Genomic DNA, 21,670 nt, shown 5'->3' on the forward strand with positions numbered 1-21,670 from the left:
TCTACGCACCCAACACGCACCGCCCGAAGAATGAACTTGTTCCAGTCACCTCTTCATGGCCATTTCAGAAGTGGGCCATCGATGTGACAGACCCATTTCCTACAGCAGCAGGAAATGTTCAGTTCCTAGTGGTAGCCATCGACTACTTCACCAAGTGGATAGAAGCAAAACCATTAGCCCAAACAACCGCGAAACATATCAAAAAATTTATTTGGGAATTTATTATTTGTCGTTTTGGACTTCCACAGAATTTGGTGAGCGATAACGGCACCAACTTTGCTGACAAGAAGCTACAACAGTGGCTGAAAGAACTTCAAATCACCCACACCTTTACCTCAGTGGCACACCCGCAAGGTAATGGTGAGGTGGAAAGAGCAAATAAGAGCATCGTCGAAGGCATAAAGAAAAGACTCTTGGAACACAGATCCGGCTGGGTGGACGAGCTTCCGCACGTCCTTTGGGCAAACAGAACGCTGAAGAAGGCCAGTACGGGAGAAACCCCGTTCAGTCTCACTTATGGCACTGAAGCCATGGTCCCGGTCGAAATTGGTTTACCCTCACCAAGGGTCTTGATTCAGCCAGAAGACAATGATGCGGAAAGACGGTTGGACCTTATGCTAACCGAGGAACGCAGAGACTTAGCCGCAGTGCGTGAAGAGAACTACAAGCGACAAATGCAAAAGTACTACAACACGCGGGTAAAACTCTGCAACTTCAATGTAGGAGACTACATACTGCGTAACAACGAGGCTTCGAACCAAGAACGCCCAGGAAAGCTGGCCCCGATCTGGGAAGGGCCATACATTATCAAAGAAGTCCTGGGAAAAGGCGCATACCGGCTCGAAAGGCTCGATGGCACTCCAATCCCAAGAACATGGAATGGAGCTCAATTACGCAAATGTTATATGTAGATCAATTCCAAATTTGTAAAGAAAAGGCCTAGAGCCACTTCTAATGGAAATGATTCTCCTTTCACAATGTGTTGATAGCCTTACCTTTATACTTATGAACTTCCCACACTGGTGCCGGTATTCACCGCATAAATGGGGGAAGAAGTAAGTCGTTACGTGTGGAAGGCGGCAAAACCCGCATAAACACAACGCTAAAAATAAGGAAAACCTACACGCAGGTCAGATGTAAGTAAAGTTTAGCCATCCTTGTAAGTGCAAGTGACGGTCTTACCCGCACAATCACGAGCAAGGAAGCAAAACTTCAACCTATCATCTACCACGTTCAAAGGTTAACTTATTCTGAACACTTAGAAAATTTCAAAGGAAAAGATAAGGAAAACTTCCACGCAGGTCAGATATAAGTAAAGTTAAGCCATCCTACTAACTGTAGGTGACGGTCATACCCGCACAATCATGAAAGAGGAAGCGAAACAAACTTATAATTTACCACGTTAAAAAGTTAACTTATCTAAGTACTAAAGAAATTGCTAAGTTAGATCAAAACATGCGTAAAATAAACAAGGCAAAGAACTAACACAATCTTTATTTCATCAAAATTCAAATATTACAAAGAGCTATACAAAATAAAAAATCTACGCTAATGGTGGAAAGGGATCTTCAGAATCAAGCTTCAGGACCACTTCCACTTGGACCCGCTCCATCAGTAGAGCGTGGTGGTTCAAGGAAAGCTTTAAGGATAGCTAGCCCATCATCAGCAGCAGCGACTTCGTTCACCTTCTCCACCACCGGATGCGGGAAGGCGGCATACTGATTCACTGCTTGGTAGTAAACAGCTTCAGTATCAACATTGTACAAAGGGAAGTTGGAAGGCGGGATGCCTTTCTCAACGAACCCTAGACCAAGCAGGAAGCCGGCCTTTTCCCCATCCTCATGAGAAGTGTTGAGGGCTGCGCTCATAGCATCGTCATAAGACGTCTCTGAGAAGACCCGATGCACAACCTACAAGAAAATATACAAGTATCAGAACCCTTTCTATTTACAAAGAAAAGCGTAAAGACATGAAAAGCTTACCTGAGACAACGCTTCTCGAAGAAGCCATTCCTTGGCAACCAGAGCTTCTTGGAGGGCGGCTTGAGCTTGGGTACAGGCGCGTTCAGCTTCACTTTTATTAAGGTTGGCAAGCAACACTTCCTTTGCAGCAGCCTCTTCGACGCCCTTTAGCTTCCGCTCAGTATGGTCAAGCACCCCCCTCTGGTCCAAGATCTCCTGGAGCTTTTTGGCGTCTTCCATCGCCAAGGCATCATGAGCCTGCTGGAGAGCCTCTAATTTGGCTTTAAGCTCTTCATTCTCCACGCGTAGAGGCTCAGCAACGGCTTCAGCCTTGGTGGCCCTCTCGGTTGCGTTTCTTGCAGTTTCCTTAGCCAGCCGAAGCTGTTCATTAACAGCTTGGGCAGCCTTGGAACGGGCCTCGAGTCGAGCCTGAACTTCAACCTCGAGGGCCTTGAAGGCCTTCTCCTTTTCCGCAGCCAATGCGGAAAGCCTTTGGTTCTCCTCCCGGACAGCCCGCGCCTGATCCACTTCTTTAAGGCGAGCTGCTTTTAACTTGTCGTTTTCACGACAAAGCAGCTCGACGCGCGGCTGCATCCGGGCCAGGAGAACCCGAAGCTCATTGGTTAGCCTACCCTCTTGGTAGCTAGCCATGGCTTCCCCCAACGCACCACTGGGAGCAGCGTGACGAGCCCATTCCACGCACTCCACAGGGGTGCGAAGGGTTGTTCCTCGGCGAATGTTCCATCGTGGAACATACACTTCATTGGAATCTGACACTGCAAAAAACATAAAGCAGTTAGGAAAAAATGATAAAGAAAAAATATATATAAAATGGGCCAAAAGAACCCTACGCACCTGTAGGGTCAATTACAGGCCGATAGCCGCCAAACCCATCACCTAAACCCAAGGGAAATCCATCCAAGAGGTCAGGCAGATGGGAAGGAGGCAGAGGTTGGCGCAAAGCCCCATGCATACCTGACGGATCGGCCGTCGTTGCCGATGATGGAGGCATGGTAGAAGCCGCCGCGGTCGCCGCCGCGGAATCCGCAGCAAAAGTAACCGCCGGCTCGGTGAAAGATGCGGTAAAAACAGCACTCACAGCCGGCGGTAACGTCATCACAGCTGGAACAGTCGGCTCAAAGGAGTGAGCAACTGAACCAGCGGAAGCAGGGGCAGGCGCCTGGGTCGTCGCCTCAGGTAGGCTGACCAAGCCTACCGTCATTGGCGGAGAGGTCCTCTGCGCTCCACCCTGGAATGCGTCAACATCCACGCCTGCACAAAAGAAGAGTGTTAAAAGGATATATATTAAGCTATGAAGATAAAAGCTAAAGGAAGTTGTACTTACGGGTTTTCTTGAGCCTAAAGGTACGGAGAGGCGGGGACGAACCCGATGGAGCCGGCCTCTTTGCGCCGCTCACCGTCGTCTTCTTGGGCTCTCCGGAGGTGACAGTCGCAGCCTCCGGAGCGGTGGTCTTATCACCACCGGGATTCCCCGCCACCTCTTCGCTCTCGGTCTCCGAATCAGACCGAGGCGCCGGATCGGCAGTGGAGGCCACCTTCTCCTTCCCCTTCCCGCCGGCAGCCTTCTTCTTCCGCACCAACGGAGGACCATCTGCGGATTCCTCATCAGAACATACGATTAAAGGAATTCCAGCAGAGGTTTCAACATTGAGGGGTCGAATAGCGCCTTACCTGGCCGCCTGGCGCTAAGGATCTCGTGACCTAGTGGATAGACCTCCACGAACCGATCCGCTGTTTGTTCTAGGATGGGCAACTCGTTCTCGTCTAGAGCGCGAGTACCCATCCGAGCGGGACCGTCAGCCTCCCGCGGGTTCAGGAGCGACTGCAAGTCGTTCCCCTCTAAAATAAACAAGAAAAAAGTTAGAAGAAATTCAGAATCAACAAAAAGAAACAAAGCATACCGTAAGGGACAGAGTTCGAACCGTATTCGAGGACGATCGGAATCTTTCGCGCATCCGCCTCCTTCCACACCCGGCTCATCCCCAACATCACCATCCCGGACTCCGCAAACCGGTAAACCGGAGATTGGACCCGGGATATCTTCGAAAACCATTCCGCCTCCTCGTAGTTGGAGGCGTGAAGGCTGGGAAGTGCTTGCCCGTTCTTGAATTTCATGGCATGGGGGATGGCGCGAGCGGAGATGTAGAAGAACTCCCTCTTCCACGAGCGAAGACTGCGCTCGGTTGCGCAAATCTTCAAACCCTTAATCCGGGTTATCAACGTGTACCACCCCTGGATGCACCTCCAAGTGTAGAAGGTCATCAGGCGGTCAACATAGGGCTCAATGCCCAGAATCCGGCACACCCACTCGAAGTGCCGAATCTTGGCAATCGTCATCGGGTGCACCTCGGTCAGGTGCACACAGTTTGACCAGAGCAGCCCATGAACCAATCACAGGGTGACAGCTCACCGACAACAATACGAGGAGGAGCACCCTCTAGTACTGTTTGTCACTATTAGCCGCTGCCTACTCACCAACCCTTACGATGGGACGTGCGCAGCCTACAGTTGGTGGAACAGTGCGTAGCCGGCAGTAAAGGAACAGTATACAGCCGACCTTTACTGTTGGCCGTAGCCTATCCACCAACCAGCATGGCCTGTGCGTAGTCCACTGTTGGTGGAACAGGAATACTATTCAGCCGGCTGTACCTTCTAGGAAACCTACCTTCGGCTATAAATACTCCAACACCTTGGAATGGTAAGGACATCATCTGATATCTCAATCTTATCTAGCAATCTCTTAATATACACTTATATTCAGAGCAATCTAGTCTGATTCTCACGCCGGAGGGTGGTCACAAGGAGGAACCCCCCCCCCCCTTCTCAGTGACGAGCTTACGGTGTCTGTTTTGCAGGTCCCCTGAAGAACAACCTTCTCTGCTGGACCTCATCCTCGTGGGAAACATTACTTAACCCCCAGATTATCTATAATCTGCCCGTGGGTTCACTTAGTGTTTCTTCAGATTGGTACGGTGTGTTGCTTGTGCACGGAGAGGAGTAAAGGTGCGGCGTTGATTCCGTGTGGGCATACGTACTGTAGGGTGTGTTTTGGAACCATGTGGAGGAAGAGAGAGTCGTGTCCGCTTTGTAACCGTTCGATTATGGATGTGCTTGAGATCCTTTGAATGAATGCTGTAGCGGATGAATGTTGGAAGAAAGTATGGGTGTAAAGATGACAAGTGGAATATCTGGAGGGGGTTGTTCAGAACATTCGCGGTGGATTTTGGCACTTGTTTTTCCAATTCGATTTTTTCATAAATGTTATGATAATATTTTATGATTACTATTGTGGTAATTTATAATGAGTGGGATGATTTTAATAATATAAAAGGGTAATGCACATTTATAAATTTTTTTGAAAAATGTGGTCGAAGTTTACTTACGTTTAAATTTCACAAATCCATCAACAAAATGTAAGTGAAGCTATTACAATGTAGGGAGCGGTTTAGCGTGTTGTGAGTAGAGGAAAGAAAATTTAGGTATTTTAATAGAGACTCGGGATTTTTAGTGATCTCCGGTTCTTTCCTTTGGACGTCAGGATTTTACCATCCTGTGGGCTTTTAAGGGGGTGGGTTTTCCTGAAACTGGAGATAACTTAAAGACATTTAAGGGCTCTGTATAACTGGGCTGGGTTATCTCACAGTTGTCTTTTATCAATTGGTCACCCCGTACAAAATACATAGTCAATTATTTGTTTGTTGGCCCTTAAATAAATAGGTTAGCTTAATAGCTACCCGGAATATCTAATGGGATTTGAAATTAAAGTGAAGTATGTCTATATGTGTATGTGACATGCTTGGCTGTTATTTTGATTTATGTGGGAATATTATTTTGATTTATATGGGAATGTAACGGACTAAATGAGTGTTTTGGTTTGTTGATATTTAATGGAAAGTTATTATCATATAGATTACAAGGCATGTTTGTCTATATGTTACTTGTTTAACATGATAATTCTTTTTAATTTAAGTTTTGACGAGCTTTTTTTTGTTTAATTAAGGTAACATAACGAACCTAACTGATACTACATGTCATCACAATGCAAAGGTTTTAGCATTCTTTTAATTAACATATTAATTACTTTTACTTGGCTGTTTGTTTTATTGGTTTATCTTGCATTTGACTTTTTTTTTCGAACAACACTTTCATTAAAAGAACGGGACAAGCTAGTAAGCCGCTAGAGGAAAAAATAACAAACCAAACAAAAATAAAAACCAATCCCTTCAACGACTTAGAATTAAAAGAAGGTCTATTTTTAATCCAAAGATTGCCCAAAATTTTATTATTCTTAACCACTTCATATACTGGACTCTCTTTGACAATGTTTTACATTAGTTCTTACTGATTGTTCCAAGTTGTTTTGCGATTAACATTGGAACACCTTTTGACAATGTTTTTCTATATGTGATGAACTTATATGTATGCTCAGACCACTAATGAAAGTAATATGGGCCAAAGTGACAACCCAAAAGATGTAAGTTACTTGACTACTTTTATATCTTTAAGACAATATTGTGCTTACAAATCTCAGTATATACGTCTATGAGTTTTCAATATGCCAAGTGCTTGCAATATATTAGTTTGAAAATGTTGTGTGTCAAGAGGTGAACCAACCCGAAAATTTCTACTATTAAATCCAAGCACCGAAATAATGACCACGTGATTATTGATACACTTTTTAGCTCCGCCCTTGTTGGTATGCTACTATGCTAGGTTATGTTAGGTTACATGTGTTATGCATATTAAAGAAAATAATAAATCAAGTATGTATCAATCAGTTTTTATTTTTTCTTATGCCGTTTAGCAAACCAAATTTTATTTTAAATAAAATATTAAGCAAAATAAATCTTTGATAACTTTCTTCGACTATTACTATCATCTTTAACGTATTTACATCATCATGCCACTTTTGCTCCAAAAACAATTAGGTTGGGAGGGGTTTGTACTTCATATATCCAAGTCTTAAAACTTATAAGATCTAATTACTAAAGGTACAATAATACAAGTACAGAACATGAATAATTAAGCGTGACATTATCACCGATAACAAAGGTAATGTCAAGTACTACAAGTTTATGGAATATAAGCAGGGGTGTAAAAAAAATCCAATACGGCTCTAATCTGATAAAAACCTATGGTTGATAACACTAATTTAGAAAACAATTGAGTATGAAGCGTACTAAAACTAAAGAAATTAAGAAAAATAGAAATTCATTTTTAATTTCAACCATAATTAAAATACTTGCAATGAATCCACACCCTTATTGAATGACCAACCTATACAAAAAAATTGAATAAAGATGATTAAAGATAAGGATTGCTAACTTTATGGATACCATTATCTAATATCCTTTTTTATAGCATCATCATCATACTCAGTAAATCCTGCTAATGATAAAACGATGGTAGGGCCTGAGAAAAATAAGATGCCAACAACCTTACCTCTATGTCGTAAAAATAGAGAGGCTGCTTCCGATGAGACCTCTGGTTTGATAGTAGCTTTGCATCAAGCCTTGGACATAATGCACATAGCATTCAAAGCCACCACATGATCCATGATAAACATTTCGCCACTTTTAACGTTATTTACACAAATTTAATAATATAACGTCAAAATTAGTGCAATTTTACTTTTGCCCATGAGGGCCCACACATATGCGCACCACAAGCAGTCGTTTTTCCACCTAATATCCTTTTTTGAACGACAAATTTTTCCACGTAACATCACCCAACCTTGCACTTATATATATTTGAACCCACTATCTGACATTTGTGAGAAGGGAGGGGGGGGGGGGTTCATTTCAATATTAATAAGAAGTAACATGAATTATATTTTTCTACTTAGTTCTTAACTCGTATACTAAATACATATTATGTCACAGTTAATTAACACCAAAAGTCCTAGGGTATGCAATTACCTATGTGTATTGAATTAATTATCTACAAACCGAACTTCTTACAAAAGTTTATTTTGTAGGATCTATATGCATACACAACACATGACAACGCGCTTTTCTAAATGATCCTAAAATGTCTTATCTAGTTGAAATGATATGGGAGGACAAATAATCATAAAAGGTCTAATTTGGTTGTAAATAATCTTCCATCAAGTTTTGTAATAACTTATTACAAATCTTGTTTATTTTGGTTTTAAAAGTACTGATATAGGCTTGTATTTCATTTCAAAATGTAACAAACATGGTGAAACGCAACTATTGTCGTAATCACCATGTTCCTGAAACTAGTCTCTCATTTCTTACACGCTCCAATATTCCTTCAAAAGAATGGCATTACGCTTTTGACACTTATGCATATAAAAAGCCTTTTAAATCATCATGCGACTATAAGTTCTTAAAAGTAGGCCTGGCAATTCGTGTATTAACATGTTTAACAGGTAAAAAGCGACGCGCGTAAAATAAATATCAAACATGAATACGACTCGTTTAACAAATTTATATGTCATGACTATATGACAGTTTTAAGTTTTATGTATCAATAAGGGAAAACGATGGAGTCTAGCCTACTAATTTCAATTTAAGAAAATAAAAAAATCACATCACACACTTTTTTGGTTAACATGTCTTATCGTGTCTTAAGCAGGTACCTAATTGCCAGCCCTACTTAAAAGTCTTTGGGTCAACTACATCAAGAACACGTGTTTGTGAGATTTAATTGTACCACTAAATTATTGACTGCTCATAGTTTCACCTGAATCAAACTTTTGAATGTTACGATTCTCTTCTTTTTCAAAATTTGAGGTCTAAACCAAACTTAGAAAGGGAATATAATACATCATCTTGATTTCCAATGAATAGTTCGTGTACGGTGTACCCATATCCACAAATTTAAATTATAATAGAACTATGAACGAAAAAATATCATAGTGCAATCCATCCCGGCGGTTACGTGTTGGATGATTTGGAGATCAATGAATGATCTTATTTTTTATTATGTCCAATTTTCGGTTTCTAAAGTGGTGAACGATATAAAAACGACTTCCTATTTATGGGTAAAGTATAGAAGCAAAAGTGTCACCCTTTAGTGGGAGAAGTGGTGCAAGTTTAATTTTGTTAAATTCTCATTGTGATTGTTTGTTTGTCCTTTATTTACATTTCTTGTATGCCTTCGGTCTTTGCTTCTTGTAATGGCCTTTGGTTTTTTAATGTTATTGGCATTTAAAAAAAAAGTATCATAGTGTATTAGAGATGTATTTGTTTTTAGGGAAAAAAAAAAACAGCCAAATTTGAGTTAAAAATGACCCATTTGACACACATATAAAAGCAGCCATAATTGCCATCAGGCCGACTAAGTGGGCCCTTAATTCTTATCATTACCACCCAAATCGGAAAATCTTTAACGTTAATAATGTGATTAACAAGGCAGAAAATAAGTTTTAATAATGAAAGTATGTCTATGTGCAATGCATAGTTCCATACTTTATCTGACGCATCATGCTAAATAAGGTTTTATTAATTAATATATAAAAACGCCGTTAAAAATAAAGTTTTATAATATTTTATAATATATAAAAACATGTTAAAGTAAGTTTAAAATGAAGTGGCATAATCTTAATCCCGTAATGGGTAGGCCAGTCTTTATCACCTTAAACAATCATGCAAATATGCCTAATTAGTTTACCTATAAATTGGAAGGCAAACATTCCACATTCTTCGCAGATCACACAAAACAAAACAAAAAATAGAAGATAAATACTTTATTCAAAAATAGAAATGGAGAACTTCCCTTTGATCAACATGGAGAAGCTGAATGGTGATGAGAGAAGTGTCACCATGGACAAGATTAAGGATGCTTGTGAGAACTGGGGATTCTTTGAGGTATGTTCGCCATCAAACAACATCACGTGTTTTTTGCATTGTAAGTTTTTAACACTCTTGAAGGCCACCTGACCATTTACTGGTCTTAAGGGTGTTCACGGTCCCGGTTTTGAATGAACTGGGTTGAATCACTAACTACATTTTGGGGAACAACACCAAACCGGTTGTCAATGGACCAGATGTTTTATGGGTGTGGGTTAACGGTTTGGTTTTGGCAGTTTGAAACGATTTTTTTTCTTTCAAAACCATTAGTTTGTACTGAAATATATTCAAATGATAAAGATGGTTCACAATTATAATACATATTATAAATGATAAGGTAATACATATTATAAATGATAAGGTTTAAACTTTAAATGGATGGTTCGGTTGACATGGCCATTTCCAAGATTCAAACCACAAAAACCGAACAATTTGGATCTCAAACCAGCCGCCTTGCTTCGGTTTGGGTGATTCGATCAGTTTCAGTTAACACATCTGTCATTTGTTTTTGTTACCAATAAAATATTCACCACCATACACGCCACATTTACCACAAAAGTCAAAACAAAAGCATTGCACGAACAGTCACAGACAGTTATCTTAGGTGTATGCTTAATTGCGTATTGTATGTGTAGCTGGTAAACCATGGGATTTCACATGAGCTGCTAGACACTGTGGAAAGAATGACAAAAGAGCATTACAAGAAGTGTATGGAGCAAAGATTCAAAGAAATGGTGACAGCCAAAGCATTGGAAGGCGTTAAGACCGAAGTTGATAATATCGACTGGGAGAGCACTTTCTTCTTGTGCCATCTCCCTAATTCAAACATCTCTGAAATACCTGATCTTGATGATAAATACAGGTAAACTGCATTTTGTATAATCAAATCACTTCGTTATGTTGCACGAACGATCATGATTATGATTCTTAAAATTATTATGATTATGAAGGGATGTAATGAGGGATTTTGCCGGTAAACTAGAGAAGTTAGCAGAGGAACTATTGGATTTGCTATGTGAGAATCTTGGATTGGAGAAAGGATACTTGAAGAAAGCATTCTATGGGCCAAAGTCAAAGGGTCCAAACTTTGGGACCAAGGTTAGCAACTACCCACCATGCCCTACACCAGATTTGATCAAAGGGCTAAGAGCACATTCTGATGCCGGTGGCATCATTTTGCTCTTTCAAGATGATAAAGTCAATGGACTACAACTACTTAAAGATGGTCAATGGATCGATGTGCCACCTATGCGCCATTCGATTGTCGTCAACCTCGGTGACCAGATAGAGGTAAGAAAACAATTAAACAGGTTTCTTAAATTTTGAAATGTCACTAACTTTAAAAGTTTAATGGTTGAATGACAGGTAATCACAAACGGAAGGTACAAAAGTGTGATGCACAGAGTAATTGCTCAAACAAATGAGACACGAATGTCGATTGCATCCTTTTACAACCCTGGGAATGATGCTGTGATCTATCCGGCTCAGAAATTGGTGAAGGAAGAATCAAAGGATAAACAAGTTTACCCGAAATTTGTATTTGGTGATTATCTGAAATTATATGCTGCCATGAAATTCCAAGCAAAAGAACCAAGGTTTGAAGCCATGAAAGCAGCGGAAGCCTAAATGTCAAGTGTTTACTATATGTTTTCCCTTTTCTTATCTCTAATAAGCGTTGTTTGTAACATTATCTTACTCAGTTTAATAATACTATAATATAATATTTGGTAATTACAATCAAAACAGTAACTAAAGCTGACAAAACATCATGATTCTCTATCTATAGATGAACCAAGTATGTATGTACAAACGAAAAGCACTAACCAATAACAAAGATCCAGTAAAAGGCTCAGGTTGATGATGAGTTAGATCAAGGGTCGGGATCTAAGCTGAAAGAACTAAAACTTTGATGGTTCCTAGAGTGTTAGCAGCTAACAATGTAGGACTGTCACTCTTCCAGCATACAGCACTAATGAAGTAAGATCCTGGATCATCATCACTATCGTCCAGATTAGGTGTACCGAATCTATGCCATGTCAGCGGCTTTGAGATTGCCTGAAAATCCATAGAACATTCATCACCATTTTTAATTCTATCTTTTATGCATTTAGCCCTAAAATAATTAATACACTTGTCTGTAACTTACCTTATGATAACTGTATACTTCATTTGTTTCACTGCCACAAGCGAGGAAATCATTGTTTACGGAGAGACCAACAAAGTTCTTCTCATTTGTGTGACCTCTAAATGTACGAACCTGAAAAAATTGACATGAGGTGTCATAAAAAGAGTTGAAATAATTGAATCAAGAAAAAAGAAAATAAGCCAAGTCTGAAGTAGAGTAGCTCACATGAAGATTATGTTTCACGTCCCATAAGCGTAAAGTGTTGTCTGTAGATGCAGATGCCAGCTCATCATTGGACAAAAACTTTACATATGAAACGGTTTTTTGGTGGCCAGTAAAGACATGAAGTGGATTACTGGTGTTCCTTAAATCATAATAATGTATATTATGGTCTACAGAGCCAACCTGCAAACACCCATGTTTTATTTAAATGTTGCTTTAACTAATTTACTTTGAGGAAATAAGCAATTTCACACATATAATGCATAATGATGAAATTATAAAACTGAACATGTATGGATAACAAAAGTAAAATTACTGCAATGTGCATGCTGGAACCAGGATTATAGTTGACGCAACATATGTTTGCCTTCATATCAATGTTAATAGCACTTGATTCTTGCCTTGTGCACCAAATTTTCACCTGCGAAACAAAAACGAAGATGAAATATGTGTTATTAGTAAAATAAATAAATAATTTTAGATAATATAAGAAACATCATACCACATAACAAAAACCAAATACAAAATAGTGCTAGAATCAGCGAGCTTAGAAGAAAAAAGAGTAATAACAATACCTTACAATCATCACTGCCTGATACAAGCATTGATGGTTCTATACGTGAAAAATCAACACTCCATACTCGTTTTTCATGCTCTTCATACTCCCTCACGCTCTGAACATGATAAAATTAACAAAATTATCGATAGAGATTGTTTTTCTAAACCTTAATCTTATGTAAGAGAATGGGAAATCACTTGTAACCAGAATTTAACTACCTGTTGAGTATTCACATCCCAGACAAATACTATTCCTTCATAATCACTACTAGCTATATGGTTTTTTGTATGTTTGTTCCAGCTCAAGCAACTAAGCTTTGACCGTGTGGGAATTTCAACTACTGGATGATGTGTTTCTGGGGGCTCATTAACAATCTGAAAAAACCAAAAAACTAAAACACATGACTAACAATAGTCATCGCTTTTTAGTAATTTGTCGCCTACATTAAACATGTTGAAGAAAGAAAAATGCTCACCGTCGAGAAGTTAAAAACCTTTATACGCCTTGAAACGTCAGCAGTAGCAAACAATTCATCATCCCGATCAAACTCAATGCTGTAGTAAAGCACAAAGCGCAAATTTCAGTACAAATTTCAAATTGTTTACATAAACTTTTAAGGAAAAATGAATAAACGCCATACAACTACTATTATATTTCATACCTAGATACAATGTTAGCTGAATGAAAGATCTCCCCATGCCTAAGTTCTGCAATCACCCTTAGTCGACTAATTGAGTATACAAACAAACAACAAACATAAAAGTTTTAGTGATGATTTTAAATTTGCGACATAAACTGAGAAATGATTATAGATACCTGTATTGTGTAAATGTAGATAGCACAGATTGAAAATCAGACAAGGCTTCACTATAGCCTTCCCTTTGCATGATATCATCATCCTTTTTTTCATGGTTGGGTGATGTATTCACTAACTGACGCCTTTTTTGTAAGTAACATTGTTGCAGGTCATTGAACTGCGGAAAACGGACCACCAGAAATTAACATATATGAATAATCATGAATTAAAAAAGCATTTATTTAACTTAGCTCACCTGAGATTGAACACGTTTCTTACGTGTAACAGCAATACTAGATTGACTTGTATGCTGTGAAGTCAATGCACTAGAGGCTTCTTTCCCCAGTGCTCCAAATGAAGAAGCATGAGATTTTCCATCTACATTACTGTAATGAAAGTTACCACTAGGAACTCCCCCGTGTGTTCTCCCGGAAGCAAATATAAGATCACTATTGTCTTTATGTATTACTGAAGAAAACCAAGATCTCGATTCTTGTAATTCACCAGTCTGCATTTGCATTTTTGATAAACATTTATCCCTTGCTCTATACAACTCCATCCTATGTCTCTCAACCAAACTAGCATCCTCTTTGATATATTGCATATCGGTTTGCACCTGCAAGAATATAAAGTTAAAAAAAATGATCTACTAACTTGATTTATTAGCTTTTATTTATAAAACAAACCTCATTGAGTTCATCAATTTTCTTTTTCCTCAAGAAATGCAAGAAATCAAGAAGATTTTGCATACTTCTCTCGGCTTCTTCTTGCTCCAACTTTCTTTTCTTTTCAGAAAGCAATGATAACAATGCATCCACTTCCTTTAATGACACTTGGTAACCCTGTCTAAGGATCACAACGGGTGTTACAATAGCACTTACACAAATATACACAACTTAAAAAAACTAGTGAATCCAAATGGTACACACAATTAGTTGAGGGTAAACGTGTTTGAAAAAGCAGTTGCACATGTGGCTACAAACTATAAAATGCCAGAAATAACATGTTTCATCCACTAATCATACTATTACGTTGACAATTTATGGTAACACAAATTGCTAGGTAACGCAAACTTATATGTTAAATATACTACAAAGGGAAACTAAAAGAAATATTTATCTCACAATAAGCACTAACCTGGAGTAATGCTAGACGAAACTGTTCTAGAGGGGAGGCACTTTTTGAAACTTGGGAAGCAGAATTCTTCTTCAATAGCTACATTTGGTACAGAGAAACCTTTAACAATAAGCTGCATTGCGAATTAACTTTTTTCAAGGTACAAATAACGTTACTTGAAACAAAGTAAAATATCATATAACAAGAGACGACGTCGGTATGCTATATGATCGAACATAACAATCAGCTATGTCATTAAAGTGAAACTAATAAACTTGGTTTGGTGGTAAACCCTGAAGTTACTAATATTGCACTATATGGATGTACATACGACAAAATGGCAAGTCATAAGTTCTTAAATGATGTCTAACTATGTTTAAATCAATCGTAAGATTGATTTAAACATAACGAAAGAGCTATACGTCAACTGCATCATATAAAAACATATGTCTGGCCACTTTGTCGTATGAACATCCATATCACGCATCATTAATACTTAAAAGGTTCACCACCTAACCAAGTTTATTATGTTTCGCTTTATAACATACTTGCTTATTATGTTACATCATAAAGCATACCATCACCCTTATAAACCCTAGACCGCCACATAACCGAGTCATCAAACCAAAACATAAACCAGCTATAAATTATTATACATAACTCATCAAATCCACTAGCATACTCAATTAGCAACAACAATTACTACAAACTACCTATCAATTCATCAATTAACAAGCAATCAACAAACCTTATCCAGAAGAAAATTAGGGTAAAGGTGATTAGCAGTAACAGAAGACGCACAGCAAGGGCAATCGCTCTTATTATCAAGGTGAGTAATAATACACATGTAACAGAAGCTGTGTCCGCATGACGCCATGAATGCGTCGTTAATAATCTGCATACAAATCGGACATAACAAGTCCTTATCAGTCGTATCCGGTTGAACCGTTTCGATCATTTTTCCGGCGTCGGATTCCGTCGGGACGGTATCGGAATATGCTGGTTGGAGTTCTGACTTGACTGCCGGAACTAGATTATTACCGGCGGATCTGTCGTCCATGTTGGTGAAATGAATTATTATCGGTGGTGTTGAAACGGTGTCGTTTGAAGTTTGAAGAAAGTGTGGAGAATGAAAGAAATGGGTGAGGTGACCGAATTTCAAGCACGTGATGGACCACGTGACATATGGTGTCCCTATTGGCCACTTGGTTCCATGTCAGCAAAGCTGTGTTGATTGTTTTCCGAATCTTTACGAATTACGATACAACGATGGGTGTGTGTTCAAGACTTCAACTCTTCAAGTCAATGAGGTGGCTGGGAATGGTACCATAGACTCGGGTTCGTGTTTTCAATTATATACAGGTTTTTAGGACTCGGTTTGTTTAGAAAAAACCGTTAAAACGAATAAAACATAATGAAAATTGACACAACCTTGCGAGAAAACTAGAGGTAAATGTAAAACATAAAAAAGAGTAAATAAGTCAAAACGTAAAACATTGAAAAAAGTGTATATGCCAGAGAATAAATCATAAATGATACAACTCAATAAAGCATAAAACAAACGAGTTAATAGTAATTTTGTGAGTAAGAGTCATATTGATAAACTAATATATAACAAGTTGACAATTATGGGTTGTGTTTATGCGACTTTATAAAATATATCAAGAATTGTGAAGAATATTAGTGTATAAAATATAAAATGTATGTTTTACTTACCGGTGTTTCTTTGATTATAACTAGGGTATAGTCCGTGTTACACACGGGTGGAAAAACATGTCAACAAACATAATAAATTTAAACAACAAATTCATGCATAACTAAGTTATTGAATAAATGTTACCTTAAATTTAATCTTCAGATTCCAAAGAGTTTATAAGATCATCAAAATTTGACTCATAGTTCTCACACTCTAACAACCATTTTACCTTCTCGCTAACTTCATTTTCCAAATCCAAATGTACCATTTCTTTTCTAACATTAGCAAGATTCAAATCTCTTAAAAGAAACATAGATTCTAATATTGATTTAGGATAGTGCATGTGTTACACGTGGTGGAACATATTTAAAACATAATACATATGTAACATCATATAAATTTAATCAAATGCAAATGTTGTACTTATAAATAAATGATATATTTCAATATTGTTCAATATTGTTCCAAATGATAGTATTTGAACTAACAATATATTTCAAACCCGGATAATATTTAAAACGAAAGTACGAAATAATTCGTAATAGTTGTAGAGATTATAATATTGGATTTAAAATTGAAATAGATAGGAAGATAATTTTGAATTTCTATTTGTTAATATTAAAGTCTATAACTTATTTTTGTAAAGCTCATATAAAGGTTGAAAATCATAGTCAAATCAATATTCATTATCATTATTATAAAATAAAGTCTAAATCATAAACCAAAGATGCATACAATTACCGGAAAGTTAATTTGAATTTGTAATTTATATATATATACAATATTGTGTATATAGTATACAATTACCAAAGATATTTTTTTATATATATACAATATTATATATTGTATATGGTCCTTAAGTTATTAACCTTTATATACACAATTAGATTAAGTTGTTTAAATGTAACAAGATAGTCAAAATTTAAATGTATATAAAACAATATATTTTAGTCAAATTATTATTATTATGGACCATTAATTATAAATTAATGGTTAATCATATACGAAAATTGTTTAGAATAACCATATTCAACGCATTGACCTACAATGACCTTAAATATGTAAGGTCAAATTTGGATGCATAATCAATTTTATAACCATTCATTACATATACTTATATATGGTGATCAATTTTATAACAATAATAATTTTTTTAAATTATAATATAAATAGAAATCAAATAGTTTTGTAAATTATAAAAATACGTTAATATAAGTTATGTTTTAAAATATAGTCAAAATTTAAATCTATATAAAATAATATACTGTAGTCAAATCATTATTATTATTATGAATCATTATTTATAAGGAAAGTCAATATTTAATATTGATGTTAATTAAAGTGTGATTGAGCTAATTAAAGTATTTACATTACAATATCCATGTTAATTCGGTTATTTAAACAAATAATGAAAGTCAAACTAAATAAATTGTATTAATGGGATAATTAAATATGTACATGAATATACATGATTATTTAAAAAATAAATATACATCAGTATAAAAAACACATCTTATAAAGTCATCCTCAATCCGTGAAATTAGATAATATGAGTGAGACAATAACCTGAAAGAATAAAATCGAATATTAATATTGATATTATGGATTATTTTAATTATAATTAATAACCAAAATATTTTAAAGGTGTTACCGGAAAAACGAAATTGTGAGAAAGACCACGGTATCTCGGATTTTTTCGTAGAATTTAAATTGAAATTAGGTTGTATGAATCGTGACATTCACCTGAAATTATAAAGTAGAATATTAATGTTTATGTTATGGAACATTTGATATTTAATTTATAACCGAAAAATTAAATGTCTTACCGGAAAATAACAAATAATGAGAATAACCTTGGTATCTCTGTTTTTTATTAAGAAACTAAAATCAAATTTTTCATAAATCAATCAGGTAAATTACTTGAAATAATAAAGTTTTTTTATAAAATTGATATTATGGAATATTAGAATTATAATTTATAACCGGATAATCTAAATGTGTTTTACCAGAAAAACGAAATAATGATACCGAATATGGATGAAGTTGATTTATATTTAGAACCTAAAAGAAAAACATGTATAACAAAAAAAAGGAAAAATATTAAACTTCAAATAAATATAAAACACCCATTGCTATAGGTATAACACATAAACGGAAAACTTACCAGAATAATGTATATACGTAGAAATATTAGCTTCATCGCCGTTTCTGATTTAGAACCTACATTGATTTTAAAAAAATCAATTAACAATTAAAATAAAGATAAAAAGGTTAGATCTACAATAACCGGAAGAAAATATGATGTTACTGGAAAAAGATATAACATTGCCGGAAAATCATATAACATTGTTTGCCATTAAAGTATAATATATAACCTTACCGAAAAACGATTAATTTTGATCTACATTACCGGAATATAGAAGATGTTGGATGGTGGAGTTAGTAAGCCAAGAGAGAGAGAGAGAGATTAAAATGATTAGGATGGAAAATCTAAGGTTTAAATATAGTGTGTGAGATGACACGTGGCAGAATATTAGAGCACATGAGAATGAAAACATGCTGACTGGATTGCACATGTGGACAGCCCAGAAGAAGGCTATGTGTCCACATTGTTGCTAGATACCGAAAGTTAGACTTAACACGCTAGTCATCGAGATGGCTAAACTAATTGTTATCAAACTCGTGATAAATTGGAACTAAATTACGACCTCTTTGACCATGTTATCTAGTTTTGGTAGTTTCATTTATTTCTTTCAGTGCAAAGTATTAGGAAAATACGTCACATTTTAAAATAAAGGGAAAAGAAAATTGATGGTAGTATGTCTACTTAAGACAAAACCATTATATGAATGAAGAGGTAGGTTCCCGCAAAGCCCAGTTGGACCCGCAAGACACACCTTAAAGAGGTACGTCTGCGCAAAGATCAACTGGTTCCGCAGGACCCACCAGGCTCAGAGATGAAGACCTTACACGCAGTAAGCCAGCTATTCCCGCAGGAAAGCCTCCCTTGGTACAGTACCCTGCCTGTTCCCGCAGCTGTGGGTACAAACCAAGAAGGAAGGCTACCCGCACTAACAGTAAAGCTACACGCATAAGGCACTAACTCTTATACTTCAGCAATGTCACCTGAAGGAATGAGCAGGGCGGGAATATTCCCGCCCAAAAGAGCCAGTCCGTACGCTTCCAGAAGATCTTTTGTACTATACCTACCAATGTATGGACAAAAAGACAAGATCTGGTAAAAGCGACCCATGAACCAATCACAGGGTGACAGCTCACCGACAATAGTACTAGGAGGAGCACGCTCCAGTACAAAACGTCGCCATCAGCCGCTGCCTACCCACCAACTCCCATCGTGGCACGAACATAGCCCGTAGTTGGTGGAAAAGGAATATTATACAGCTGGCCGTACCTGCTTGAAAACCTACCTTCGGCTATAAATACTCCAACACCTTGGAACGGTATCATCATCTCATATCATCTTATCTTCTCCCTAGCTATTTCTCTCAATATACACTTATATTCAGAGCAATCTAGTCTGATTATCACGCCGGAGGGTGGTCACAAGGAGGAACCCCCCCTTCTCAGTGACGAGCTCACGGTGTCTGTTTTGCAGGTCGAGAAGAATAACCATCTTTGCCGGACCTAACCCTCGTGGGAAGCATCTACTTAACCCTAAGATTATCCGTAATCTGCCGGGGTCACTTAGTGTTTATTCAATGAACCTCATGCATTTTCCATCTATGTTTGTAGAAAGATCAATGATGGTTCGTCTCATGTGCCTACATATGCTCGATAAAGACACTTCAAAATAATTGTAAATTATGTTTTTGAACTCTCACTTACAGGACTGCCCATTTTTTATTTTTTAGGGATGTACAAGCCACATTTGTGAATGATTTTTTTTTATAAAATGCAAAAATGTTGGAGTTAAGGGCATGTTTGAGATTAAGTTTGAAAAATGTTTATTTGGCTTATTGGTGTTTTCAAAAAGCCAATAAGTTTAAATGTGTTTGACAATCATAAAAAACTTTCTTATTTTATCTTTTTGAAATGGCTAAAAAGCAGTTTTTCAAAAGCCACAAATCTTGGCTTTTCAAAATCGCTTTTTGAAAAGCCATAAATATTTTTCAAACTCAATCCCAGACATGAAATACTAAACCGTTCTTTAGGCTTTAATTATAAACATTTTGAAAGATCAAAGATTTTTCAAAATGGCTTTCATTATATTTTTCAAACTCAATCCCAAAATGGCTTGTGATTAGGGATGAGCGAAATCGGTATTGATTTGGAACCGTTGGTACCGAATCGGTACCAAAGTTTTAATTTTCGATACCGGTACGAGACCGATATTTCCCGAATTTTTACCTTCAATCCTGGTACCGTACCGGTACCGGTAGCGAAGCGAATATTTTGGTACCGGTACCGATACCAAGAATTCACGAATTTCAGGACCGGGACCATTCGGTACCGTTATGGTCCCGATCTCATCCCTACTTGTGATATAATGAAGGATAGTTATCAAGTACACTTCATATTGTTTACATAAACAAGGAAAAATGAATAAACGCCATGCAACTGCTATCATATTACATACCTAGATAGTAGATACAATGTTAGCCGAATGAAAGATCTCCCCATGCCTGAGTTCTGCAATCACCCTTAGTCGACTAATTGAGTATACAAACAAACAACAAACATGAAAGTTATAAACAATAGTGAAGATTTTAAATTTGCGACATAAACAGAGAAATGTTTATAGATACCTGTATTGTGTAAATGTAGATAGCACAGATTGAAAATCAGACAAGGCTTCACTATAGCCTTCCCTTTGTATGATATCATCATCCTTTTTTTCATGGTTGGGTGATGAATTCACTAACTGACGCCTTTTTTGTAAGTAACATTGTTGCAGGTCATTGAACTGCGGAAAACGGACCACTAGAAATTAGGGACAATTTCCAAAATGATCCAAAACAAGAGAGTGAGAAAAAAATGATCCTAATTATGTCCACATTTCAAAACTAGCCCATCAAATATGTACAGACCAGACGCTTTGGGAAAATAAACGACCATATTTTTAAACCAATCAAAAGCTGACATGTGTAAAGGTTCTGACACACCAGACGAGATTTTTAAAAATCTCGTCTGTTCCGACCATATTTTTAACTTAATTCACTTTTTATAAAACAGTCTACCAAGACTGTTTTTTAATGTTTTTTATCTGGTCAGTCCATATTATTATTTTTCCTAACTTTATCTTCTTCATCTTTATCTTCTTCATCTTCTTCTTTAATTCTCCACATTATTTTTCCTAACCACCAACTCCACCCCCATCACCACCACAAACCACCGTC

General features: G+C 37.1%; 2 protein-coding genes across 2 annotated transcripts; one reads left to right on the top strand and one right to left on the bottom strand.

Annotated features, from left to right (window-relative positions):
• The first annotated feature begins 9,678 nt into the window (after positions 1-9,678).
• LOC143575494 (1-aminocyclopropane-1-carboxylate oxidase 3-like) lies at positions 9,679-11,512 on the top strand. The gene is made up of 4 exons (XM_077059859.1): positions 9,679-9,817; positions 10,435-10,661; positions 10,750-11,089; positions 11,165-11,512. The coding sequence occupies exons 1-4, from the start codon at positions 9,713-9,715 to the stop codon at positions 11,423-11,425; spliced, it is 933 nt and encodes a 310-aa protein (XP_076915974.1). The 5' UTR covers positions 9,679-9,712; the 3' UTR covers positions 11,426-11,512.
• Positions 11,470-15,721, bottom strand: LOC143575493 (E3 ubiquitin-protein ligase COP1-like). Its single transcript, XM_077059858.1, has 13 exons — positions 15,366-15,721; positions 14,639-14,716; positions 14,188-14,343; positions 13,758-14,117; positions 13,522-13,679; positions 13,367-13,432; positions 13,181-13,259; positions 12,924-13,079; positions 12,722-12,820; positions 12,463-12,567; positions 12,150-12,329; positions 11,946-12,056; positions 11,470-11,854 (listed from the first exon to the last, which is right to left on the bottom strand). The coding sequence occupies exons 1-13, from the start codon at positions 15,675-15,677 to the stop codon at positions 11,684-11,686; spliced, it is 2,031 nt and encodes a 676-aa protein (XP_076915973.1). The 5' UTR covers positions 15,678-15,721; the 3' UTR covers positions 11,470-11,683.
• Between the last annotated feature and the right edge of the window lie 5,949 nt (positions 15,722-21,670).

Source organism: Bidens hawaiensis, unplaced genomic scaffold, assembly GCF_021521415.1.
Source record: "Bidens hawaiensis isolate Kalapana, Puna unplaced genomic scaffold, B.hawaiensis_p1.1 tig00027525_1, whole genome shotgun sequence".
Lineage (NCBI taxonomy): Eukaryota > Viridiplantae > Streptophyta > Magnoliopsida > Asterales > Asteraceae > Bidens > Bidens hawaiensis.

Bases quoted from the DNA above. Each gene is read 5' to 3' on its own strand.
- LOC143575494 (XM_077059859.1), top strand. From the start codon at position 9,713: ATGGAGAACTTCCCTTTGATCAACATGGAGAAGCTGAATGGTGATGAG. The intron at 9,818-10,434 runs GTATGTTCGCCA...TTGTATGTGTAG, and splicing joins AGAACTGGGGATTCTTTGAG to CTGGTAAACCATGGGATTTC. The intron at 10,662-10,749 runs GTAAACTGCATT...ATGATTATGAAG, and splicing joins GATCTTGATGATAAATACAG to GGATGTAATGAGGGATTTTG.
- LOC143575493 (XM_077059858.1), bottom strand. From the start codon at position 15,677: ATGGACGACAGATCCGCCGGTAATAATCTAGTTCCGGCAGTCAAGTCA. The intron at 13,080-13,180 runs GTGAGCATTTTT...TGGTTTTTTCAG, and splicing joins AGGTTTTTAACTTCTCGACG to ATTGTTAATGAGCCCCCAGA. The intron at 11,855-11,945 runs GTAAGTTACAGA...ATGGATTTTCAG, and splicing joins AAGTATACAGTTATCATAAG to GCAATCTCAAAGCCGCTGAC.